General features: G+C 42.3%; 1 protein-coding gene across 2 annotated transcripts; it reads left to right on the top strand.

Moving 5' to 3' along the window:
• Positions 1–1557: 1557 nt before the first annotated feature.
• On the top strand, positions 1558–27954 carry LOC109880785 (pleckstrin homology domain-containing family A member 2). 2 transcript variants are annotated; one of them, XM_020472975.2, is made up of 12 exons: positions 1573–1799; positions 3716–3880; positions 7443–7499; positions 7605–7653; positions 19906–20003; positions 24572–24700; positions 24811–24912; positions 24983–25051; positions 25336–25406; positions 25506–25569; positions 25888–25965; positions 26145–27954. In XM_020472975.2, exons 2-12 carry the CDS (start codon positions 3740–3742, stop codon positions 26613–26615), a joined length of 1329 nt encoding a protein of 442 aa, XP_020328564.1. In that variant the 5' UTR covers positions 1573–1799; positions 3716–3739; the 3' UTR covers positions 26616–27954. The 2 variants fall into 2 exon arrangements, with proteins under 2 accessions (XP_031660296.1, XP_020328564.1); XM_031804436.1 differs by lacking the exon at positions 25888–25965 and having other exon boundaries at positions 1558–1799.

The raw sequence follows: 27954 nt of genomic DNA, 5'->3' as shown, positions 1-27954 counted from the left end.
GGATATAGATATTTTATACCTGTTTCCTCCAGCATCTTCACAAGGTCCTTTGCTGTTGTTCTGGATTGATTTGAACGTACTTTGATGCGAAAAGTGCATCTCTAGGAGACAATGTGTCTCCTTCCTGAGCGGTATGACGAACGCGCAGTCCCATGGTGTTTATACAGTCAACTTAGTGTACGTAAAATTCAGATCCACTGGAATTGTAATACAGTGAAATAATCTGTAAACAATTGCTGGAAAAATTACTTGTGTCATGCACAAAGTAGATGTCCTAACCGATTTGCCAAAACTATAGTTTCTTAACAACAAATGTGTAGAGTGGTTGAAAAACTAGTTTTAATGACTCCAACCTAAGTGTATGTAAACTTCCGACTTCAACTGTATGTAATAGCCATGCTTGACTAGGGCAGGTGCTCACTGGAGCTGGGTACCGGCTACACCACCTCAAATTTTCTGCTGCTTGAGCTCCCTTTCCCCTTATAGAATATTAGCCAAAACTATTGTGGAGCTCCTGCACCTAAATACAAACAGTACCGGCACCCAACATGAGTACCTACACCTATTTCAGCCCAAATCAAGTACTGGTAATAGCCTAGAGGTTATCTAAATAAAGTATAGGTCGGTACACAATCTATTTGACTGTATATCAGATGTATAGGAAGCGTATTATGAAGTGAGTGGTACACCTATTATTAATCAGTTGTGTAAAAAGTACCCAGTTGTCATACTTGAGTAAAAGTAAAGATACCTTAATAGAAAATGACTTAAGTAAAAGTGAAAGTCACCCAGTAAAATACTACATGAGTAAAAGTCTAAAAGTATTTGGATTAAAATATACTTAAATATCAAAAGTAAAAGTACAAATAATTTCTAAGTCTTTATATTAAGCAAACCAGATGTGGCCATATTATTGTTTTTTTAATTTACAGAAAGCCAGGGGGCACACTCCAACATAATTTACAGAAAGCCAGGGGGCACACTCCAACATCATTTACAGAAAGCCAGGGGGCACACTCCAACATCATTTACAGAAAGCCAGGGGGCACACTCCAACATCATTTACAGAAAGCCAGGGGGCACACTCCAACATCATTTACAGAAAGCCAGGGGGCACACTCCAACATAATTTACAAACGAAGCATGTGTTTAGTGAGGCCGCCAGATCAGAGGCGGTAGGGATGGCGCCTTGATAAGCGTGTGAATTGTACCCTTTTCCTGTCCTGCTAAGCATTCTAAATGTAACGAGTACTTTTGGATGTCAGGGAAAATGTATGGAGTAAAAAGTTTATTTTCTTTAGGAATGTAGTGAAGTAAAAGTAGTAACAAATATAAATAGTAAAGTACAGATACACAAGAACACAAATAGTACTTTATAGTATTTTTTACTTAGGTACTTTACACCACGGCTATTAATGTTTGATGACCCAGCACAATGACAGCCATGAAAACAGTTAAAACCTAAAAGTCAACAACAGAGAAATCAGCGGCAGCGCCAGTGAAGAGTCTGGCTACTCAAACTCCTTGTTTCAGCCAGACAAATTCAAGAGTTCATGTCAACGCAGTTCCTCATACTGTAGCTACTGCAAAAATCGACAAGAGACTAGATCATTTCCGGGATTGGTTCATTCTAATCGCGAGCCCTACCAGGAAAGAAGCCTCAGCTGACAGCGGTGTTCGGGTGCCGCATATATTTCAGATTGTAGACAGATGTCAACTAAGAGTAAAAACAGATTTAAACGAGACGTGTTTTACTCTTTGCGACACTTGGGACGCACGCACACCGAACAGTAAAACGGGTAAGTTTTGTGTGTCTGTATGTGTGTGTTGGGGGGAGTAGCCTAGGTGTGGCAGACATACCTAGAGTTGTGGTTGGCATATCGTTTCAGCATTAAACTTTCATGTCATCTCAACCTGATGCTAAATTATTGCTTTATTGGGCGGCATAGTTATTCTCCATACAAGTCGACAACTAGTGAAATAACTGACAGAGTATCTAGCCTACAGAACATAGCCCACTGAGCACCTGATCAAATAATAATGTAGGCATATCTATGATACAGGATGGGTTCCACGTGGATCTGATCCTTCTGGAACAGTGACACTAATACTCAGATTTTTCACTTGTCAAATAAAAAACAATGATTGCAGAACTAAACAAACCATGCAACTCTATGCACAATTACTATTTTTAACATTTTCCACATACATTTTTTTTACAAAAACACATTTACTTGAAGAACAATGCAGATGCAAAGTTTGGAAACAGAATAATGTTTTGTGCTGTCATTCTGTTACCAAACATTACATCTGCACTGTTGGAATGCACGGTGGAATTGCCCTCCTATAGAGGCTACATATGAATACTATCTCTGTATCTGCTCCTCATTCTGTTTGGAGAATAATAGCTGTACATTAATAAACACAACTTTATGATTCACACTAATCAGTAGGGTTGTGAAGATTCTGGAATTTGGGGTAACAATTAATTGTCATGCAAATGGTCACTGTTGTCTTAATTGTTTTGAGCTTGTGATGCATCTTTTGAAAATGACCTACTACTTGCCTAATGAATATCACAGCTTGGTGACACCCCTGTCTCAAAACTGGTTTTGACCACATTGAACTTTTGGAAATGAAGCTTCTCCTCCCGACCATGCCGTTCTGCTCGTAAAATGACTACCAACTTTACCCACTCCATGTAAAAATGAAAAACTGCTATTGGGTAAACTATATCTACTAGAATATAAAGTTGAACCTCCCCTTCTACTAAAATGCATGTATTAAGACCATTTTTGTTGTTGTTCAGAGTTATTTTCATTAATTGTCAGTTAAACAATTATAGGATAACTTTGCCAGCCCTGCGAATAAGGCCTACATAGACAGCATGGTACCAAACACAAATCCCTTTTAACCCAATAATAATGTAATGCTAAATTTAAATGTCTTGTAAAGATTGAGAACTACTTAAAGTTTGCTATAGATGCCAATATATAATTTCAGACTTGGTCACTCCTGCTATGCTAAATACCCGAAACAGATGCTTTTTCTGACGTCAAAGCACTGTGTGTGTGTGTGTGTGTGTGTGTGTTCATTTCTTTCTTTCCTTTAACAACACAATGAACACGGAATGTTCTTGATATTGCTGTTCCAGAGGAGACGTTGTGTTAACATGCTTATGTGACCAGGCAGGTGCATCTACTGTACAGACAGGCATCAGTCAGGATGATGTCAAGTCCTCAGCATGTCAGTATTTGACAAGAGTTAGGTTAGGTTGTCCTCTAATGTTCATTCCCTTGTCTCTCTCTGACCTGCCCCCCCCCCCCTTTTCTCATCTATATCTCTCCCTTCCTCTCTTCTTCTGCCTGCCCCCCCCCCCATCTATCTGACCAGATGAATGTGCCTGTATGCAGATCTGTTTAGTAGTCTATAATTTCCAGCTGTGGTGAATCCTCTGGTTAGCAGCACAGCTTGAGGCCTTATGCTTAGCTAGGCTGCCTCAATAACGTCACATGAAAAACTGCTGTGTGTGTGTGTGTGTGTAACATGACTGCTCGCTCTCTTCCTCTCTTTTGGGCAAATTCACTGCCAACTGTTACTGTTGCTCTAAAAGAGGATTTAGGTTTTCTGAAGAATTGGAAGCCTGTGTCATTACTATGCAAGATTTATTTCAAAATGCCTTACAAATAGACTCCTCCCACTCTCCATCTCTCAGTGATATGTGGTAGCAGGCAGCACTATGCCATACGTGGACAGGCAGAACCGTGTGTGTGGCTTCCTGGATATTGAGGAGAAGGAGGGCAGCAGTCGCTTCCAGAGACGCTACTTCATACTGGACACACAGGGCAACACACTGCAGTGGTACATGGACAACCCCCAGGTACACACACACACACAGTCATTATAGTCCCTGCACAAACACACATGACCTCTGATGTGTCTGAGGCAGAGTGTGTTCAAATAGTGTGTGTGTTCTGCCGCTAGCAGGGTAGAGGAAGTGAGACTGGGAGTAGAAGGTTTTTAACTCTCTCTGCCTACATAAGTGCTTGTTGTTAGGCTTTGGGCGATTCCACGGTATACGGTAATAACGGTATATTTCGAAATACCGACGGTATGATTTTCAATACTGTTAAAATAAATAAATAAATACAGGGTATTCAGAAAGTATTCAGACCTCTTGACTTTTTCCACATTTTGTTACATTACAGCCTTATTCTAAAATGGATTAAATGTCATTTTTTTCCCCTCATCAATCTACACACAATACCCCGTAATGACAAAGCGAAAACAGATTTTTAGAAATGTTTGCAAATAAATTAAAAACAGAAATACCTTATTTACATAAGTATTCACATCCTTTGCTATGAGACTTGAAATTGAGCTTGGGTGCATCCTGTTTTCATTGATCATCCTTGAGCAGCTGTTTCTACAACTTGATTGGTGTCCACCTGTGGTAAATTCAATTGATTGGACATGATTTGGAAAGGCAAACACCTGTCTATATAAGGTCCCACAGTTGACAGTGCATGTCCGAACAAAAACAAAGCCATGAAGTTGAAGGAATTGTCCTTAGACCTCAGAGACAGGATTGTGTTGGCACAGATCTGAGAAAGGGTACCAAAAATTGTCTGCAGCATTGAATGTCACCAAGAACACATGGGCCTCCTCCATCACCCTTCCTAGAGCTGTCCACCCGGCCATACTGAGCAATCGGGGGAGAAGGGCCTTGGTCATGGAGGTGACCAATGACCCGAAGGTCACTCTGACAGAGCTCCAGAGTTCTTCTGTGGGGATGGGAGAAACTTCCAGAAGGGAAACCATTTCTGCAGCACTCCACCAATCAGGCCTTTATGGTAGAGTCGCCAGACGTAAGCCACTCCTCAGTAAAAGGCACATAACAGCCTGCTTAGACTTTGCCAAAAGGCACCTAAAGGACTCTCAGACCATGGGACACAAGATTCTTTGGTCTGATGAATACAAGATTGAACTCTTTGGCCTGAATGCCAACCGTCACCATCTCTATGGTGAAGCATGGTGGCGGCAGCATCATGCTGTTGGGAGGTTTTTCAGCGGCAGGGACTGGGAGACTAGTCATGATCGAGGAAAAGATGAATGGAGCGAAGTACAGAGATCCTTGATGAAAACCTGCTCCAGAGCGCTCAGGACCTCAGAATTGGGCAAAGGTTCACCTTCCAACAGGACAACAACCCTAAGCACATAGCCAAGACAACGCAGGAGTGGTGTAAGGACAAGTCTCTGAATGTCCTTGAGTGGCCCAGCCAGAGCCCGGAGTTGAACCCAGTCGAACATCTCTGGAGAGACCTGAAAAAAGCTGTGAAGAGACGCTCCCCATCCAACCTGACAGAGCTTGAAAGGATCTGCAGAGAAGAATGGGAGAAACTCCCCAAATACAGGTGTGCCAAACTTGTAGCATCATACCCAAGAAGACTCGAGGCTGTAATCGCTGCCAAAGGTGCTTCAACAAAGTACCGAGTAAAGGGTCTGAATACTTATGTAACTGTGATTTTTAAATTTTTATACATTTGCAAACATTTCTAAACCTCTTTTTGCTTTGTCATTATGAGTATTGTGTGTAGATCAATGAGGGAGGGAAACTATTTAACCAATTTTAAAATAAGGCTGTAGCATAACAAAATGTCAAGGGGTCTGAAAACGTTCCGTGTGTGTGGTATACTGTACTAGTCAAAAGTTTGGACACCTACTCATTCAAGGGTTTTTCTTTAGTTTGACTGTTTTCCACATTGTAGAATAGTATTGAAGACATCAAATCTATGAAATAACATATATGGAATCATGTAGTAATCAAAAAGTGTTAAACTAATCAAAATATATTAGAGATTCTTCAAAGTAGCCACCCTTTGCCTTGATGACAGCTTTGCACACTCTTGGCATTTTCTCAGTCAGATTCACTTGGAATGCTTTTCCAACATTCTTGAAGGAGTTCCCACATGTGCTGAGCATTTGTTGGCTGCTTTTCCTTCACTTTAAGACATGAAGGTCAGTCAATCCGGAAAATTTCAAGAACTTCAAGTGCATTTGCAAAAACCATCAAGCGCTATGATGAAACTGGCTCTCATGAGGACCGCCACATGAAAGGAAGACCCAGAGTTACCTCTGCTGCAGAGGATAAGTTCATTAGAGTTACCAGCCATTAGAGTTACCAGCCTCAGAAAATGCACCCTAAATAAATGCTTCAGAGTTCAAATAACAGACACATCACCACATCAACTGTTCAGAGGAGACTGTGTGAATCAGGCCTTCGTGGTCGTATTGCTACAAAGAAACCACTACTAAAGCACACTAATAATATTAAGAGACTTGCTTGGGCCAAGAAACACGAGAAATTGGAGATTAGACTCCAGGTGTGGAGTCCAGATTTTTGGTTCCAACCGCCACCTCTTTGTGAGACGCAGAGTAGGTGAACGGATGATCTTCGAATTTGTGGTTCCCACCATGAAGCGTGGAGGAGGAGGTGTGGGGGTGCTTTGCTGGTGACACTTTAGATGATTTAATAAAAATTCAAGGCACACTTAACCAGCATGGCTACCAGAGCATTTTGCAGCAATATGCCATCCCATCTGGTTTGCGCATAGTTGGTCTATCATTTGTTTTTCAACAGGAAAATGACCCAAAACACACCTCCAGGCTGTGTAAGGGCTATTTGACCAATGCGGAGAGTGATGAAGTGCTGTATCAGAAACCTAGCCTCCACAATCACCTGACCGCAACCCAATTGATATGGTTTGGGATGAGTTGGACTGCAGAGTGAAGGAAAGCAGAATGCCAATAGTGTGCAAAGCTGTCATCAAGGCAAAGGGTGGCTACATTGAAGAATCTGAAATATAAATATATTTTGATTTGTTTAACACTTTCTTACTAAAGGATTCCATATGTGTTATTTCAACGTTTTGTTGTCTTCACTATTATTCTATATTGTAAAAATATAGAAAATCCTTGAATGAGTAGTTGTGTCCAAACTTTTGACTGGTACTGTATATATTTATTTATATATTATTTTTGTGGGGAGGGGTTGAGGGCACCTCTGACTCGCGGGGGTGCAAAATAATAATAATAATAAATACATATATCCAGCTCAGGGCTACAGCTATGCATTTGCTTGGGTAACTTGCTAGCTAACTGGCTAAATATATAAGTCAAGATTCTTGGTTACAGCAGAGACATTCAATCCCCTCCTGGATCAAAATCCCTATTACCTCAAATGTGTTGTGCGTCCCCTCAAAAAAGTATATATACAGGTATATATGTTTATTTGATTATTTATAGCAGCCCTTGTGTGCACATTCGGTAATACCGTATACCCCGGTATGGTACAGAAACGGTATGAAAATCTGGTTACCACCCCACCCTACTTGTTGTGTTACTGTGTTTATTACACTGTTGTGTTGTATGTCTGCCTCTAGAACCTGCCTAGTGGAGCGAACGCAGTTGGGATTCTGCAGCTGACATACATCTCCAAGGTAACAACACCCTTAAACAGACCACTTAGTAAGGGCAATGTTTTTGATTGATTCCAGACTCTCATCTTCTCTCTCATCTCATCTGCTCCTCTGTTCGGGGGTTAGGTGAGCGAGGCCACGGGGAAACAGAAGTCCAAGACTGAGTTCTGCTTTGGTGAGTCAAAGTGTTTGTTTGAGTGCTTCTGTTTGCGTGAGTATGAGAGTGTAAGGTCTTCTCATGGCCCTGGTGAAACACGTACAGTAAAATGGGGCGGCAGCGTAGCCTAGTGGGGCGGCAGCGTAGCCTAGTGGGGCGGCAGCGTAGCCTAGTGGGGCGGCAGCGTAGCCTAGTGGGGCGGCAGCGTAGCCTAGTGGGGCGGCAGCGTAGCCTAGTGGGGCGGCAGCGTAGCCTAGTGGGGCGGCAGCGTAGCCTAGTGGGGCGGCAGCGTAGCCTAGTGGGGCGGCAGCGTAGCCTAGTGGGGCGGCAGCGTAGCCTAGTGGGGCGGCAGCGTAGCCTAGTGGTTAGAGTGTTGGACTAGTATCCGAAAGGTTGCAAGATTGAATCACCGAGCTGACATGGTACAAATCTGTCATTCTGCCCCTGAACAGGCAGTTAACCCACTGTTCCTAGGCCATCATTGAAAATAAGAATTTGTTCTTAACTGACTTGCCTAGTTAAAGGTAAAATAAAAAATAAATATGAATCGTTCCATTTCATTTCAACAAGCCATGACACCCACCATCTCAGATTGTTCTGAAATTGTTTCTGTAGTTTGAAACATTAGCATTCTTCAAAGTGTTTGGGAGAGATTGAGATACATTGTCTAGATAAAGAAAGATCTTGTCTGCATATAATGACATGATGTTATCCGTAGAATTGGGGTAATTTATTTGGATTGCCGAACTGCCTGGGTCAGGGGCTCCATAGACAGGTTGGTTGTTTAGCAACACAACCGATATGTGTGCAACTATGGGGCAAAACAGACAGGGTTTGTTTCGATTGTTGACAATATACATTTGAAGTCGGAAGTTTAAATACACCTTAGCCAAATGCATTTAAACTCAGTTTTTCACAATTCCTGACAATTAATCCTGGAAAAAAAATCCCTGTCTTAGGTCAGTTAGTATCACCACTTTCTTTTAAGAATGTGAAATGTCAGAATAATAGTAGAGTGATTTATTTCAGCCTTTATTTATTTCATCACATTCTCAGTGGGTCAGAAGTTTACATGCACTCAATTAGTATTTGGTAGCATTGCCTTTAAATTGTTTAACTTGGGTCAGATGTTTTGGGTAGCCTTCCACAAGCTTCCCATCATAAGTTGGGTGAATTTTGGCCCATTCCTCCTGACAGAGCTGGTGTAACTGAGTCAGGTTTGGAGGCCTTCTTGCTCGCACATGCTTTTTCAGTTCTGCCCACACATTTTCTTTGGGATTTAGTTCAGGGCTTTGTGATGTCCACTCCAATACCTTGACTTTGTTGTCCTTAATCTATTTTTGCCACAACTTTGGAAGTATGCTTGGGGTCATTGTCCATTTGGAAGACCCATTTGCGACCAATCTTTAACTGATGTCTTGAGATGTTGCGTCAATATATCCACATAATTTTCCTCCTCATGATGCCATCTATTTTGTGAAGTGCACCAGTCCCTCCTGCAGCAAAGCACCCCCACAACATGATGCTGTCACCACCGTGCTTCATGGTTGGGATGGTGTTCTTCGGTTTGCAAGCCTCCCCCTTTTTCCTCCAAACATAAGGATGGTCATTATGGACAAACAGTTCTATTTTTGTTTCATCAGACCAGAGGACATTTCTCCAAAAAATATGATCTTTGTCCCCATGTGCAGTTGCAAACCGTGGTCTGGCTTTTTTTATGGTGGTTTTGGAGCAGTGGCTTCTTCCTTGCTGAGTGGCCTTTCAGGTTATGTCGATATAGGACTCATTTTACTGTGGATATAGATACTTTTTTTACCTGTTTCCTCCAGCATCTTCACAAGGTCCTTTGCTGTTGTTCTGGGATTGATTTACACTTTTCGCACCAAAGTCCGTTCATCTCTAGGAGACAGAACGTGTCTCCTTCCTGAGCGGTATGAAGAACGCGCGGTCCCATGGTGTTTATACTTGCGTACTATTGTTTGTACAGTTGAACGTGTTACCTTCAAGCATTTGGAAATTGCTCCCAAGGATGAAGCACACTTGTGGAGGTCTACAATTCTTTTTCTGAGGTCTTGGCTGATTTCTTTTGATTTTCCCATGATGTTAAGCAAAGAGGCACTGAGTTTGAAGGTATGCCTTGAAATACATCCACAGGTACACCTCCAATTGACTCAAATGATGTCAAATAGCATATCAGAAGCCTCTAAAGCCATGACATAATTTTCTGGAATTTACCAAGCTGTTTAAAAGCACAGTCAACTTAGTGTATGTAAACTTCTGACCCACTGGAATTGTGATACAGTGAAATAATCTCTCTGTAAACAATTGTTGTAAAAATTACTTGTCATGCACAAAGTAGATGTGCTAACCGACTTGACAAAACTATAGTTTGTTAACAAGAAATGAATGGAGTGGTTGAAAAATGAGTTTTAATGACTCCAACCTAAGTGTATGTAAACTTCTGACTTCAACTGTATATGTATCTTATCCAGAAAGACTTACAGTAGTGAGTCTTTACTTTTCGTACTGGTCCCGCATGGGAATTGAACTCATCTCTAATGTTTATTGAATAAATAAATGCATTTGCACAATGAGCACTTGTTGTCTCTCAAATACATCATTACAGTTGTTGGTTAGCTAGCAATAATGTTTTTGCCATATTAGCATTGACATGAAATCAGTCAAAATACCTCAAAACAAGACAGCTATCAAGAACAAGATGAAATGAGCCACTTACGATTCCCCACATGCCAGTTTCTTGTCATTCTTGCTAGCAAACTGGCCATCCAGAATCACAACAACACTCTGACTTCTGCCCGATGGAACAGCGCACATCGTTTTTGTGACGATATCAGCTAACCCATCTATAGACAATGAAAATAGCAGAGGTGAGATGGGATCACCTTGCCTGCTACTTCTAGTTATTCTGAACGGAGCCAGTATTGCCTGTCATTACTATGGCTGAGGGATTGGCATATACAGTGCCTTGCGAAAGTATTCGGCCCCCTTGAACTTTGCGACCTTTTGCCACATTTCAGGCTTCAAACATAAAGATATAAAACTGTATTTTTTGTGAAGAATCAACAACAAGTGGGACACAATCATGAAGTGGAATGACATTTATTGGATATTTCAATCTTTTTTAACAAATCAAAAACTGAAAAATTGGGCGTGCAAAATTATTCAGCCCCCTTAAGTTAATACTTTGTAGCGCCACCTTTTGCTGCGATTACAGCTGTAAGTCGCTTGGGGTATGTTTCTATCAGTTTTGCACATCGAGAGACTGACATTTTTTCCCATTCCTCCTTGCAAAACAGCTCGAGCTCAGTGAGGTTGGATGGAGAGCATTTGTGAACAGCAGTTTTCAGTTCTTTCCACAGATTCTCGATTGGATTCAGGTCTGTACTTTGACTTGGCCATTCTAACACCTGGATATGTTTATTTTTGAACCATTCCATTGTAGATTTTGCTTTATGTTTTGGATCATTGTCTTGTTGGAAGACAAATCTCCGTCCCAGTCTCAGGTCTTTTGCAGACTCCATCAGGTTTTCTTCCAGAATGGTCCTGTATTTGGCTCCATCCATCTTCCCATCAATTTTAACCATCTTCCCTGTCCCTGCTGAAGAAAAGCAGGCCCAAACCATGATGCTGCCACCACCATGTTTGACAGTGGGGATGATGTGTTCAGGGTGATGAGCTGTGTTGCTTTTACGCCAAACATAACATTTTGCATTGTTGCCAAAAAGTTCAATTTTGGTTTCATCTGACCAGAGCACCTTCTTCCACATGTTTGGTGTGTCTCCCAGGTGGCTTGTGGCAAACTTTAAACGACACTTTTTATGGATATCTTTAAGAAATGGCTTTCTTCTTGCCACTCTTCCATAAAGGCCAGATTTGTGCAATATACGACTGATTGTTGTCCTATGGACAGAGTCTCCCACCTCAGCTGTAGATCTCTGCAGTTCATCCAGAGTGATCATGGGCCTCTTGGCTGCATCTATGATCAGTCTTCTCCTTGTATGAGCTGAAAGTCTAGAGGGACGGCCAGGTCTTGGTAGATTTGCAGTGGTCTGATACTCCTTCCATTTCAATATTATCGCTTGCACAGTGCTCCTTGGGATGTTTAAAGCTTGGGAAATCTTTTTGTATCCAAATCCGGCTTTAAACTTCTTCACAACAGTATCTCGGACCTGCCTGGTGTGTTCCTTGTTCTTCATGATGCTCTCTGCGCTTTTAACGGACCTCTGAGACTATCACAGTGCAGGTGCATTTATACGGAGACTTACACACAGGTGGATTGTATTTATCATCATTAGTCATTTAGGTCAACATTGGATCATTCAGAGATCCTCACTGAACTTCTGGAAAGAGTTTGCTGCACTGAAAGTAAAGGGGCTGAATAATTTTGCACGCCCAATTTTTCAGTTTTTGATTTGTTAAAAAGGTTTGAAATATCCAATAAATGTCGTTCCACTTCAGGATTATGTCCCACTTGTTGTTGATTCTTCACAAAAAAATACAGTTTTATATCTTTGTTTGAAGCCTGAAATGTGGCAAAAGGTCGCAAAGTTCAAGGGGGCCGAATACTTTCGCAAGGCACTGTAGTAGATTAATCATGTGTTAAGGTGGGCCTTTGCGCTTCAGCAAGCAAAGGAACAGAGGGGTGCTCAACAACAATGACAAAAATAAGGAATGGTTTACTAAGAAAAACTTGGCTTGATTATTTTGGTATCTGTGTCTCCAGATTCCCAGACACACACATCACTTATGAATATTTTGACATGGCCTATTGATTAACAAGACACAATATCCATCTTATTATGTTATGCTATAATTTGCCATTTACCTTGAAACATATTATAATTTGTTACATTGTTGTGTCTCAATTGGCCACTAGGCTATACATCGAAGCTATGTGCAATGGTCAGGTCACTCTGAGGAAGATGTCAGCTTGACGACAAAACGTCAAGTCACCTGTTCGCATCCTGTACAATTGATTTCTTATTGCTCAATTTAATCCATCTCTGTCTTTTTTTGTTGAGTGCTCCAACTTCTTTTTATCTCAAATTAGTCGTTTTGGAAGTTTTTTCTTGGTAAGCCATTTTCAGTATTTTAGTCATATTAATGAAATTGGTGCCAAGTCCCATATGTTCCAAAACCGACCATATATGGTATAAAATATGACCATTTTTGTCTATCAAAAGTTTTTTTGTGTCGATAGAGAGAGAACTGCACAAGCAGCTTTGGTTTCTGATGAAGCATGTAAGACTGGGATCATCAACTAGATTGAGCCGCAGACCAATTTTTTTCTTAAGTGGATGGTCAGGGGGCTGGAACATAATTACAAATCTTTTGTAGACTGCAAAATGACTGCAAGAAGCAGAATTTCAAACCTAGTTTACATTTACAGGTTTATTTCTGGATCAAAATAGGGCTTAGGTGGTGGTAGTGGTGTGGCCATCGGCATGGCCAATGGTGCTGTCGCCAACTGAACATGTAAAAATCCCTCGTGTTGTCCTCAGTGACAACATTTTGCTGTTTTAAAGCTAATTTCCTGCAATTCTACACATTTTGCTATGAGGCTGAGAGAGAAATTAGCAGTTTTAAAGCACATTTTCTGCACTTCTACACATTTATGCTATATAAGTGACTCAGACATTATCGCAAAACCAATGGAGGGCCCATGCCATGGCACAAATACTCCTGAATGCATCATTTAACATTTTTTGACTATCTAGCTTGACTATCTAGCTTTTATTTAGTTGACTGTTAGTTCTCATATGATAAAAAAATATCTAGGTACCTTCTCTACATACTTTATATCTGGTTTTAGTCGTTTACGCAGAATTTTTTTTTCCAACCCAACAAATGGGGACATAGACGTCCCGAAAAACAATCAGGTGGCCCAGCCAATACTTTTCTATGCAGAAAAAAACAATCACGTACACTGAGTATACAAAACATTAAGAACACCTTCCTGATATTAAGTTACACCCCCCCTGCCCCTTCTTCCCTTTTGCCCTCATAACAGCCTCAATTGGTCAGGGCATGGACTGTACAAGGTGTCAAGTGTTCCACAGGGATGCTGGCCCATGTTGACTCCAATGCTTCCCACAGTTGTCAAGTTGGCTGGATGTCCTTTGGGTGGTGGGTCTTTCTTGATACACACGGGAAACTTTTGAATGTGAAAAAAACAGCATTGTTGCAGTTCTTGACACAAACTACTATACCCTGTTCAAAGGCACTTAAATATTTTGTCTTGCCCATTCCCCCTCTGAATGGCACACATACACAATCCATGTCTCAATTGTCTCAAGGCTTAAAAATCCTTCTTTAACCTGTCTCCTCCCCTTCATCTACACTGATTTGAAGTGGATTTAACAAGTGACATCAATAAGGGATCATAGCTTTCTCCTGGTCAGTCTATATCATGGAAGGAGCAGATGTTCCTAATGTTTTGTATACACAGTGTATATCTCTCTATGTGGAAAAAACTTTGGGACAGATTTCCAAAATTGATATCAGTTGGAGCTGATTTTCTTTTTTTTTTTTACAGTCTTTTATGTCCAACAATAAAATAAAATTAAGCAATTTAAAAAAAGAGTCCCTGATGTAAGATAAGTAATAGACGACAAAGGTTATCTGAGGATAATAATTTAACAAACTCGCTTTGGTCTGGATGTACCATTTTGGTAAAGTAAGTTTTGAGATGGAATGACAGAATGTTTGAAAATAACTATCTGTGTTTATCAAAGATGGTGAGCGCACTGTGTGGCATCTTTACCTTTTTATTGAATAAAACCAAAATTAGTGCTGTATTTCAAATCAAATTGTACATGCTCTGAATACAACACGTGTAGGTAGACCTTACAGTGGAATGCTTACTTATAAGCCCTTAACCAACAATGCAGTTTTAAGAAAAACAAATAATTAAGGAGCAGCAGTAAATAACAGTAGCGGGGCTATATACAGGGTATACCGGTACAGAGTCAATGTGCAGGGGCACCGGTGTTGAGGTAATTATGTACATGTAGGTAGGGTTATTTAAAGTGGTAATAACAGAGAGTAGCAGCAGCATAAGGGGGGATTGCAAATACTCTGGGTAGTCATTTGATTAGCTGTTCGGGAGTCTTATGGCTTGGGGGTAGAAGCTGTTTGGAAGCCTCTTGGACCTAGACTTGGCGCTCCGGTACAGCTTGCCGTGCGGTAGGAGAGAGAACGGTCTATGACTAGGGTGGCTGGAGTCTAACAATTTTTAGGGCCTTCCTTTGACACCGCCTGGTATGGAGGTCCTGGATGGCAGGAAGCTTGGCCCCGGTGGTGTACTGGGCCGTACACACTACCCTCTGTAGTGCCTTGCGGTCGGAGGCTGAGCAGTTGCCATACCAGGCAGTGATGCAACCAGTGCTCTCGATTGTGCAGCTGTAAAACCTTTTTGAGGATCTAAGGACCCATGCCAAATCTTTTATTTACTTCCCTTCCAAATGACCCTTTGATTGGCTGTGTTAATCATTTCGAGTAATAGTTGATCGGTTGGTTCCAAAATATTAAATAGACCTCAGAAGGAATACTGTCCCAACCAGGTGATTTGTCTTTATTCATGCTATTTAATGCCCTTTTTAAGTTCATGGAGAGAGATTTGGGCTCAAATCAAACCTGCTTCAGTTGAGAGAAGAAGAGTTCTTACATTTTTAAAAAGGACTCCGTCTGGTTTGGAGTGGATTTACAATCAGAGGGGTACAATTCTTTATAGAAACGGTGAAACTTTGTCACGTGTGCTCCCTCTCTGGCCTCTAGGTCACCAGGCTGCTCGTTATGGGGCACAACTGTCACCATCGTTACGCGCACTTCCCTGACTCCATCACTTCCCTGATTATCTTCCCTATACAGTGGGGAGAACAAGTATTTGATACACTGCCGATTTTGCAGGTTTTCCTACTTACAAAGCATGTAGAGGTCTGTAATTTTTATCATAGGTACACTTCAACTGAGAGATGGAATCTAAAACAAAAATCCAGAAAATCACATTGTATGATTTTTAAGTAATTAATTTGCATTTTATTGCATGACATAAGTATTTGATACATCAGAAAAGCAGAACTTAATATTTGGTACAGAAACCTTTGTTTGCAATTACAGAGATCATACGTTTCCTGTAGTTCTTGACCAGGTTTGCACACACTGCAGCAGGGATTTTGGCCCACTCCTCCATACAGACCTTCTCCAGATCCTTCAGGTTTCGGGGCTGTCGCTGGGCAATATGGACTTTCCGCTCCCTCCAAAGATTTTCTTTTGGGTTCAGGTCTGGAGACTGGCTAGGCCACTCCAGGACCTTGAGATGCTTCTTACGGAACAACTCCTTAGTTGCCCTGGCTGTGTGTTTTGGGTCGTTGTCATACTGGAAGACCCAGCCACGACCCATCTTCAATGCTCTTACTGAGGGAAGGAGGTTGTTGGCCAAGATCTCGCGATACATGGCCCCATCCATCCTCCCTTCAATACGGTGCAGTCGTCCTGTCCCCTTTGCAGAAAAGCATCCCCAAAGAATGATGTTTCCACCTCCATGCTTCACGTTGGGATGGTGTTCTTGGGGTTGTACTCATCCTTCTTCCTCCAAACACGGCGAGTGGAGTTTAGACCAAAAATCTCTATTTTTGTCTCATCAGACCACATGACCTTCTCCCATTCCTCCTCTGGATCATCCAGATGGTCATTGGCAAACTTCAGACGGGCTTGGACATGCGCTGGCTTGAGCAGGGGGACCTTGTGTGCGCTGCAGGATTTTAATGCATGACGGCGTAGTGTGTTACTAATGGTTTTCTTTGAGACTGTGGTCCCAGCTCTCTTCAGGTCATTGACCAGGTCCTGCCGTGTAGTTCTGGGCTGATCCCTCACCTTCCTCATGATCATTGATGCCCCGCGAGGTGAGTTCTTGCATGGAGCCCCAGACCAAGGGTGATTGACCGTCACCTTGAACTTCCATTTTCAAATAATTGCGCCAACAGTTGTTGCCTTCTCACCAAGCTGCTTGCCTATTGTCCTGTAGCCCACCCCAGCCTTGTGCCGGTCTACAATTTATCCCTGATGTCCTTACACAGCTCTCTGGTCTTGGCCATTGTGGAGAGGTTGGAGTCTGTTTGATTGTGTGTGTGGACAGGTGCCTTTTTATACAGGTAACGAGTTCAAACAGGTACAGTGTTCAAATAGGTACAGTTAATACAGGTAATGAGTGGAGAACAGGAGGGCTTCTTAAAGAAAAACTAACAGATCTGTGAGTCGGAATTCTTACTGGTTGGTAGGTGATCAAATATTTATGTCATGCAATAAAATGCAAATCACTTACTTAAAAATCATACAATGTGATTTTCTGGATTTTTGTTTTAGATTCGGTCTCACAGTTGAAGTGTACCTATGATTACAGACCTCTACATGCTTTGTAAGTAGGAAACACTGCCGATTTTGCAGGATATCAAATACTTGTTCTCCCCACTGTATATGTCACTCCCTTTGGTTCCTTCCCTAGGCGTTATTGTTTATGTCTGTGTTGTTCGTGTTTCTTATGTTTTGTATTATGTTGTGTTTATTTATTAAAACACTTACTCCCTGAACTTGCTTCCGAACTCTCAGCGCACATCGTTACACTTTAGTTGATATCATTTGGGTTCTGATTAGTAATTCACCTGATTCAGTTTCAATGGTTACAATATCCGCTAATTACTGCGAAGCTTGTTAGCCAAAAGACAACTGTGTCGATTACCATGAAACTAATGCTTAAGTTTATCTCAATGGATGGAATATTCTGATCTCTGTCTTATCAATAGATTTAGTTCTGTCTTGACTTTGAGAGTTGTTGAACGCTCTAACTTCGTTAACAACTTTTCCAATTCTGATATCTTCTTTTAAATGTGATTTATTCAGCCCAGATGCAAATGTAGTTGCATTGTTTTTAATAAAACCTTTGTCCTATATAATCAGAGGAGAATCAACTGAATTTTTGTTAATAATTATGAATTCATTCAATTCAATTTCATGTGTTTCTCAGAGCATTGCTCTATCAATGTGGTTTTAGACTCAAGATAGTTGGAATGTTTGATAGAACAATTAAGGCCTTTCAAATTCCACAAGAGAATAGCTAGTGTTGCCATTGTTTTACTAAAATGTAATTGTTATCTTTAATGTTGATTAGCCAATGGATGTAAAATAAAAAGCAGGACCCACATGGAAACCCACCCATTGGTCCGCTCTCCACTTAGAAGACCCTCTCTATAAACCAATGACACTACTTTATGGTAAATAATGCGAGCTTCTTCAATGACTAATTTCTTTGAACAGGGGAAAAGAAACATGACCAGATTCACAGGGAATACATTACATGGTATGGGGAAGCAAGCCACAGCTTCATACTACTTGTCAAAAATAGAGAACTGATACTGTATACTGGTTGTTGGGGTGGGATTGACATGAAGTGTGAGGCTTCCGTGGGTGGCTTTAAAAAAAGAAAAAAAGATGTTTAAAAAAAATATATATATATATTATACACTGCTCAAAAAAAATAAAGGGAACACTTAAACAACACAATGTAACTCCAAGTCAATCACACTTCTGTGAAATCAAACTGTCTACTTAGGAAGCAACACTGATTGACAATAAATTTCACATGCTGTTGTGCAAATGGAATAGACAACAGGTGGAAATTATATGCAATTAGCAAGACACCCCCAATAAAGGAGTGGTTCTTCAGGTGGGGACCACAGACCACTTCTCAGTTCCTATGCTTCCTGGCTGATGTTTTGGTCACTTTTGAATGCTGGCGGTGCTTTCACTCTAGTGGTAGCATGAGACTGAGTCTTACAACCCACACAAGTGGCTCAGGTAGTGCAGCTCATCCAGGATGGCACATCAATGCGAGCTGTGGCAAGAAGGTTTGCTGTGTCTGTCAGCGTAGTGTCCAGAGCATGGAGGCGCTACCAGGAGACAGGCCAGCACATCAGGAGACGTGGAGGAGGCCGTAGGAGGGCAACAACCCAGCAGCAGGACCGCTACCTCCGCCTTTGTGCAAGGAGGAGCACTGCCAGAGCCCTGCAAAATGACCTCCAGCAGGCCACAAATGTGCACGTGTCTGCTCAAACGGTCAGAAACAGACTCCATGAGGGTGGTATGAGGGCCCGATGTCCACAGGTGGGGGTTGTGCTTACAGCCCAACACCGTGCAGGACGTTTGGCATTTGCCAGAGAACACCAAGATTGGCAAATTTGCCACTGGCGCCCTGTGCTCTTCACAGATGAAAGCATGTTCACACTGAGCACGTGACAGACGTGACAGAGTCTGGAGACGCCGTGGAGAACGTTCCGCTGCCTGCAACATCCCTCAGCATGACCGGTTTGGCGGTGGGTCAGTCATGGTGTGGGGTGGCATTTCTTTGGGGGACCGCAAAGCCCTCCATGTGCTCGCCAGAGGTAGCCTGACTGCCATTAGGTACCGAGATGAGATCCTCAGACCCCTTGTGAAACCATATGCTGTTGCAGTTGGCCCTGGGTTCCTCCTAATGCAAGACAATGCTAGACCTCATGTGGCTGGAGTGTGTCAGCAGTTCCTGCAAGAGGAAGGCATTGATGCTATGGACTGGCCCGACAGTGGGACTTGTTTTAAGGACATTACATCAAAGTTGGATCAGCCTGTAGTGTGGTTTTAGTGTGGACTCCAAATCCAGACCTCCATGGGTTGATAAATTTGATTTCCATTTAATTTTTGTGTGATTTTGTTGTCAGCACATTCAACTATGTAAAGAAAAAAGTATTTAATAAAAATATTTAATTCATTCAGATCTAGGATGTGTTATTTTAGTGTTCTCTTTTATTTTTTTTGAGCTGTGTGTGTGTGTGTGTGTGTGTGTGTATACACACACACACACACACACACACACAATTCCTCATGTCTTACTAATTGGTAGAAAGACGTTTGGTCCGAATCGGATGTTGGGTACTATATTAATTTAATATTATCTGAATCCTATACATTAAAATAGCCCATTTGGGTGCAATCGGTTAGCTTAATTTCTCATAGATTAAATGATATTTCAACAAAATAATGTTTCAGAAATGCTCATCGTATCTGTTGCTAAGAACAATCTAAGATGGTGGGTGTCAACCCTCTTTCTGGTGGTTTCTGAGGTGGAACAACCCATACCTGTTCTGTCCTCCTTGCAGTGATCAGTGCTATTATAACCTCTGTATTTATGTTCTGTATTTCTGTATATAACTATGTCTGCAGTGATCAATGCAGTGTCTCGCCGTTATTTCCTCCATGCCAACGATGCTGCTGACCTGAAAGACTGGGTCCTCGCTCTGAACAAAGCTACCAAGATCACTGTGAGTACCCCAACTCCTGTAGCTAACGTTACCATTAACATATAGTGAGAGACAGGTCAATTTGCCCTTATAATAATTAATTTAACAGCCTTGGTGTCTCAAATAACTGCCTCGCCTGGTTCACCAACTACTTCTCAGATAGAGTTCAGTGTGTCAAATCGGAGGGCCTGTTGTCCGCAACTCTGGCAGCCTCTATGGGGGTGCCACAGGGTTCAATTCTCGGGCCGACTCTTTTCTCTGTATATATCAATGATGTCGCTCTTGCTGCTGGTGATTCTCTGGTCCACCTCTACGCAGACTACACCATTCTGTATACTTCTGGCCCTTCTTTGGGCACTGTGTTAACTTGCCTCCAGACAGCTTCAATGCTATACAACACTCCTTCCATGGCCTCCAACTGCTCTTAAATGCTAGTTAAACTAAATGCATGCTCTTCAACCGATCGCTATCTGCACCCACCCGCCCAACTAGCATCACTACTCTGGACGGTTCTGATTTAGAATATGTGGACAACTACAAATAGCTAGGGGTCTGGTTAGACTGTAAACTCTCCTTCCAGACTCCCATTAAGCATCTCCAATCCAAATTAAATCTAGAATCGCCTATTTCGCAACAAAGCATCCTTCACTCATGCTGCTAAACATACCCTCGTAAAACTGACTGTCCTACCGATCCTTGACTTTGGCAATGTCATTTACAAAATAGCCTCCAACACTACTCAGTAAATTGGGTGCAGTCTATCACAGAGCCATCCGTTTTGTCACCAAAGCCCCATATACTACCCACCACTGCGACCTGTATGCTCTCATTGGCATATTCGTCGACAAACCCACTGGCTCCAGGTCATCTATAAGTCTTTGCTAGGTAAAACCCCGCCTTATCTCCGATCACTGGTCACCATAGTGACACCCACCCATAGCACGCGCTCCAGCAGGTGTATTTCGCTGGTCGTCCCCAAAGCCAACTCCTGCTTTGGCTGATTTTCCTTCCAGTTCTCTGCTGCCAATGACTGGAACAAATTGCAAAAATCACTGAAGCTGGAGACTTATATCTCCCTCTAACTTTAAGCATCAGCTGTCAGAGCAGCTTACAGATCACTGCACCTGTACATAGCCCATCTGTAAATAGCCCACCCAACTACCTCCCCATATTGTTATATATTTTTGCTCTTTTGCACCCCAGTATCTCTACTTACACATCGATCACTCCAATGTTTTATTATTTTGCCACTATGGCCTATTTATTGCCTTCCCTCCCTAATCTTACTACATTTGCACACACTGTATATAGATTTTCTATTGTGTTATTGACTGTACATTTGTTTATCCCATGTGTAACTCTGTGTTGTTTTTGTCACACTGCTTTGCTTTATCTTGGCCAGGTCGCAGTTGTAAATGAGAACTTGTTCTCAACTGAGGTGAAATGCAAAATATAAATTTGATTGATAGGAGAAATAAATTCCCACCATAAAGCACCAGGCAGCTACTTGATTTCTGTCTTGACACAACACAGTGCTACTCCTTTCCTCATTTTACGATTGGACCCCCCCCCCCCCCCCCTCCCCCCACCGCTAATTATGCTTTTGGTTTGGCACGCGCACATACTCTCACAATCTCTCATCTAGAATATGAGGAAATGGTGAAACAGGACAGCATGATTTGTGTTTTGAGGTTTCACAGAGCACATTCCCTCACACTGTGTGTTGAATCCTATATTCAGCCTGTGGGGGGGGGGGGGGCTTTCCCCACATACACTGTTTATAATATAATACTGTATATACTGTACCATTTAGCAGATGCTTTTATCCAAAGCGACTTCCATTCATGTGTGCATACATTTTATGTACATGTGGTCCCGGGAATCAAACCCTATCTTGGCGTTGGAAGTAGAGGTCTTCACGGAGCCACTTGTACCTGAATACCCGAGACCCGATCCGGGACCTGAGCAAGTCCGGATCCAGGATTCAAAATAATGTCACGTGTCTGGGCCGGATCTGATTTGATTTTCACGGGTCCATTTGGAACGGGTATTAAAAAAGTGAATTCATGCATATCTGTTCCAACTTTTTGGACCCGTGAAGGCCTCTAGTTGCAAGTGCCATGCTCTACCAGGACCACACACATCTGCTGTTTGTCTGTGGAGCTGCTGTAAAAATATGACACACACACACACACACACACACAAACTTCTTGACCAGAGAGTTTAATGCTGAAGGCCTGTAACTCCTCCCCTCCACACTTCTACAGAAGGCTGAGAGCTGCAGTCAGTGGTTATGTCCCAATAATCTTTATTTTCTCTGTCTTTTTTTCTCCTGAAGTGTGCACTCGTTCACCACTCCACATACATTTGAAAACATTGGATTGGTGTAGGCCTAGAGGGAGTTTCCATATACAGTGCCTTGAGGAGAAAGTATTCATACCCCTTGACTTGTTCCACATTTTGTTGTGTTACAGCCTGATTTTTTTCTTCTTCACGTATCTCCACACAGTACCCCATAATGACAAAGTGAAAACATGTTTTTAGAAATGTTTGCAAATGTATTGAAAATTAAATTCAGAAATATCTAATTTACTTAAATATTCACACCCCTGAGTCAATACATGTTAGAATCTTCAAGCTCTGTCAAGTTGGTTGTTTATCATTGCTAGACAGCCATTTTCAAATCTTGCCATAGATTTTTGAGCTGATTTTAATTCAAAACTATAACTAGGCCACTCAGGAACATTCATGTCATCTTGGTAAGCTACTCCAGTGTATATCAAATCACATTAACAGATGTTATTGCAGGGGTAGTGAAATGCTTGTGCTTCTATCTCCGACAGTGCAGTAATATCTAACAAGTAATATCTAACAAATTACACAACATATACCCAGTTCCCAATAAATCTAAGTAGAAATGAATTAAGACTATATACATATGGACGAGCAACGTCGAGCGGAACGGACTAAGATACAGTAGAATAGTATAGAAACAACAGTATATACATATGAGATGAGTAATGCAAGATACAGTATTTAAGCATTATTAAGTCAATGAGATACCGTAGAATAGTGTAGAAAACAGTATATTCCTATGAGATGAGAAATGCCAGATATGTAAACAGTATATTTGGCCTTTGTTTTAGGTTCTTGTCCTGCTGACAGATTAAATTTGTCTCCCGGTGTTTTTGGAAAGCAGACTGACCCCGGTTTTCCTCTAGGATTTTGCCTGTGCTTAGCTCTATTCCGTTTCTTTTTATCCTAAAAAACTCCAGAGTCCTTGCCGATGATAAGCATAGTCATAACATGGTGCAGCCACCACCATGCTTTTAAATCTATAGTGTTGTACTCAGTGATGTGTTGTGTTGAATTTGCCTCAATCGTAACGCTTTGTATTCAGGACATAAAGTCAATTGTTTTAGTTTTTTTTGCCTTATTGCAAACAGAATGCATGTTTTAGAATATTTCTGTTCTGTACAGGCTTGCTTCTTTTCACTCTGTCATTTAGGTTAGTATTGTGTAGTAACTACACTTGTTGATCCATCCTCAGTTTTCTTCTATCACAGCCATTTTGCTCTGTAAAATCACCGTTGGCCTCATGGTGAAATCCCTGAGAGGCTTCTTTCCTCTCCGGCAACTGAGTTAGGAAGGACGCCTGCATCTTTGTAGTGACTGGGTGTATTGATACACCATCCAAAGTCGAATTAATAACTTAACCATGCTCAAAAGGATATGCAATGCTTGCTTTTTTAATCCACCTACCAATAGGTGCCCTTCTTTGTGAGGCATTGGAAAACCTCCCTGGTCTTTGTGGTTGAATCTGTGTTTGAAATTCACTGCTCGACTGAGGGACCTTACATATGATAATTGTATGTGGTGGGTGAGGTAGTCATCAAAAAATAATGTTAAACATTATTTCACACAGTGAGTCCATGCAACTTATTATGTGACTTGTTAAGCAAATTTTTACTCCTGATCTTATTTAGGCTTGCCATAACAAAGGGGCGGAATTTTTATTGACTCAACTTTGAACTAATTTGTAAAAATGTCTAAAAACATCATTCCACTTTGACATTATGGGATATTATGTGTAGGCCAGTGACACAAAATCTATATTTAATCAAATTTATATTCAGGCTGTAACACAACAAAATGTGGAAAAAGTCAATGGGTGCGAATACTTTCGTACGGCACTGTAGCAGTCATTTTCTTTCCAATCCATGAAGGGAAGTGTCACACTTCGGGAGGAAGGAGAGATTATTGGAACCTGTGTCAGAAAGGTCACCACTATCTGTGGCTCTGTGAGGCTGAAGTGTGGTGCTGCTTTCTTCTCTATTGTCACCTGTCCCCACACAACTCTCGCTCTTCCACTTCCTCTTTAACTGCCCAGTATTCCCATTGAAGAAACCCTGTGCCTTATGGGCCTTGTTTATCTCACATTTCTTGTTTATCACTCCATAAATGTGTTATAATGCATTTATAGTTTCATAGGATATCAATAAGTAAACCTGAATGGTAATGTGTTGTTGGCTAAAGGCCAACTGCTAGCTGTGTGTTTGACTTATTGCTCAAACTGTTGTTTTCTGTAGGTCCCTAAAGCAGGGCCTCTCCAGCCCAGATCAGAGGTTTCTACAGTAACCGGTGAGGCAGGGGGTAAGAGGCTGGCCTACAAGACTGAGATCATCGGGGGAGTGGTGGTACACACACCCATCTACCAGGTACTATGGTCTAGACCAAATATACTATTGCCATGATGACAGTGAAGATGGCGGTAATGATGACGTGATGATGATGATAGTTGTGAGGATGATGATTGTGTGTGTTGCAGAATGAGGGGGGAGAAATGGAGGTCGGGGACAGGAGGGTCTCCTCTATAGGCAGTAGACCAGGTGTACTGAGGTGTGGCTATTGTGTCAAACAGGGTAACGTGGTGAGTACACACACACACACACACTCGTACACACACACACACTTTTGAACTAATCTGTTGTATGTTTCAGAGGAAAAGCTGGAAGAGACGTTTCTTCACACTGGACCACAACGCTGTCAGTTACTACAAGTGTGAGATGGTGAGGTCATATCCTGTCCCTCTCCTCTGTGTGTGGCTCTGGGTGGTAACGCTGTTGCTGTTTAGACCTCACTGGGGTGTAATTACAGATGTCCTCATGGATTTGGGATAGGAAATACAAACCAAGCCAATACATTCTAGGAAACATCATGTGTCCTCCATGTTTAAGTCTTTGATTCTGGTTTTGTGTGTTTAGTGTTCTGTGTGACAGATATGTCAGTGGAATAGAGTAAAGTGGTGTTTTTCTGATGTGTGTGTGTAACCTGCATTTGATATGTATTTCAGGATAAGGAGCCCCTGAGAACTGTTTCTCTGAGAGACATTCAGAAGGTCCATGAGTGTCTGGTGAAATCTGGGTGAGAGTCACACACCTCTTTTTCTCTCGTTCTCTCGACACCAGACACAAACACACACAAACACAGAAGCTCAATGTCTTACCCACTCATCTCTGTCAGGGACCTGCTGATGAGAGATAACCTGTTTGAAATCATCACCAGCTCCAGGGTCTTCTACGTCCAGGTAGGAGGGGTGTGTGTGTGTGTGTGTGTGTGTGTGTGTGTTGTCGTCAGTTGGGCTTCCAGCTGTGTTGACTCCTCTCTGGCTTGATGCTCTGTTGCTCATGTGTGGCCTTACTTCTGTTTTTGGAGAAATGGACAGGATGTTTTTTGTGAATTGGAGGAGTACTTTCCCAACACTTAACCGTAAGAACAATAACATCCCTTGTCCCCCCATGGGAGAACAGCTGACTAGGGGCAGGGGCCTCAGATCACAGAGAGGTGTGTGTGCTTACTGAGTTGTTTAAGCATGATGTGTAAGCATGTGCTGGTTTTGTTGCAGACAGACACTCCAGAGGACATGCAGGGCTGGATCAGAGACATTGAGTTGAAGATACAGGATTTCAGAGGCCCTGCCAAGGTAGATTTAGATACATACAAAAGCCTCAAATCACAACTCCTCAGAATTTGCCCCACATGATCCGACGGGCCGACTAGCAATTCAGACCAGTACTATTAGTGGTCCTTATGGCATGCCCAAATGCAAGCGTGATTCAGTGGGGGAATTGGAAAAATGGAATCTCTCTCTCTCTCTCTCAGGGTTCTGCATTTACGTTTGCCTCCTCACTGTATCGCCATGGTAACTCCTCCCACCCACCCTCTGTGTTCCGTGGTCGCCAGGGAGATGACAGGAGACCCCCACTAGTGAAGTCGTGTTCCGTGGCCCCGGGGTGGCAGCCCTGGACCCCCGTACCCCAAAGAGAGGCTCCCGCTCTGGGCACACTGGACAAGGACAGTCACTTTAGCAATCTGCCCTCCAGTCTTTCCTCTCGCTCCACCTCTTCCTCCACCTCCTCATCTTCATCCTCCCCCTCCACTCCCACTCTCATCCCACAGGGGGTCCCAGCTCCAGCCCTAGCCAGTGGTGTGGGGGTCCCAGCCTGCCCTGGCCCCATAGCTCCAGACCCCTCCAGCAGCCGGAGGAGACACCGCTCTCAGCCTCAGCCCCCCAAAGACCGCAACTTCCCTTTCAGCCTGGACGATGATGGCATCCGCACCACCGACGTCTAGAACCAACCACTTCTAGAATCAACAAATCTCTGGATCCAACAATATATAGAACCACCATCTAGAACCAATGTGTAGACAGACAAACAATGACACTTGTTTGAGTGCTTTCTACCGTTGAAAGACTGAACCTCCCTCCACCACCCCCTTCTCCTCTGCTCTAAGAGTTTCACAGGCCTGCTGCTGAAGCTACGTCTGCTGTGGGTCTGTTTGCTGAGGTAGCCCTGGTGGGGGAGGGTAGTGATGTAAACTGGGGTTCCTGGATGCGTTCTCTCACTGAGGGGTGTGTCAGTAGTGGCTGTGGGCTTTTGGTATAGAGGTTGACTCGGAGAGAGCAGTCTTGGGCAGACTGGGAGGGGTTATCAGTATTAGAGTGTCTGGTGGAATGTGAAGGATATGTTATTTTATTGTACGATTTCCTCTTTAAACTTGAATGTAGTCCACCCAGGTACTGAGATGAAGGAAGGTGGATGCTGTGGTGGAGCCTGGTCTGTCTACCGAACACCCTCCACTAGTCTAAATCAGCTGGTCTTTTGCTTGTATTAACCAAGGCTACGTCCCAATTGGCACCCACTATGGGTCCTGGTCAAAAGTAGTACACTATATAATGAATATGGTGCCACTGCCAATTGGGACCAAACCCAACATGTTAGTGTCTGTGGCTCTGCCTGTAGACAGTCCTGTTCCCTTGTTAGACTGCATCCAATTGTCAAATCGCTACATCAGCAGCACATTTTGTATATACACTTTTAGCGTATTTCTGCACGTTGTTCCACAAGCCTGGATTCTCTTGTTCAAATGCAAATGATCTACTATGGTATTGTGTCATGTCACATGTTGTGTTTTGCCTGCCTGCACCTCACTGACCCAGGTCCAGGTGTGCTTTTCCCTTCTCTTTAAACTTAACCTGTCATGTTTCTGATTCTTTACATAGACTCCTGTTATAAATCACAAACGTGTGTGTGTGTCAGACATCGGTTCAAATACTATTTAAGTTTATCATGGTTGACTGGCTGGTCAAACATGTTAGAGACAGGATAATGTTTGTTTTTAAGTTAAGGCATCTTTGATTTCTGTATATGCTCTTTTAGCATTTTGCAGTACTGTAATTCCGGAAAGAGAAAGGTTAAATGCTAATGTCTGCTATTTCTAATGCAATTTCATGTATTTTGCTCTTCTGGTTACTGTTTTCTCTGATTAATTCCTGTGGTACAGTATTTCAGATGTAATGGACTGCCTTCTACCTCGTACCTGGTGTCCACTCACCTACCTGATCATAATGGTGTTGTTGTTTTTTTTACTTATAAGCAAGTGCATTAAATAATAAGACAAAAGCTTTTTA

Source organism: Oncorhynchus kisutch, linkage group LG3 (genome assembly GCF_002021735.2).
Source record: "Oncorhynchus kisutch isolate 150728-3 linkage group LG3, Okis_V2, whole genome shotgun sequence".
Lineage (NCBI taxonomy): Eukaryota > Metazoa > Chordata > Actinopteri > Salmoniformes > Salmonidae > Oncorhynchus > Oncorhynchus kisutch.
Note: the sequence above shows the minus strand (reverse complement) of the source record. Positions and strands in the feature narration are given on the sequence as shown.

Excerpts from the sequence above, each read along its gene's own strand:
- LOC109880785 (XM_020472975.2), top strand. The coding sequence starts at position 3,740 with ATGCCATACGTGGACAGGCAGAACCGTGTGTGTGGCTTCCTGGATATT. Across the intron at positions 24,701-24,810 it reads TACACACACCCATCTACCAG|AATGAGGGGGGAGAAATGGA; the intron begins GTACTATGGTCT and ends TGTGTGTTGCAG. Across the intron at positions 24,913-24,982 it reads GTGTCAAACAGGGTAACGTG|AGGAAAAGCTGGAAGAGACG; the intron begins GTGAGTACACAC and ends TGTATGTTTCAG.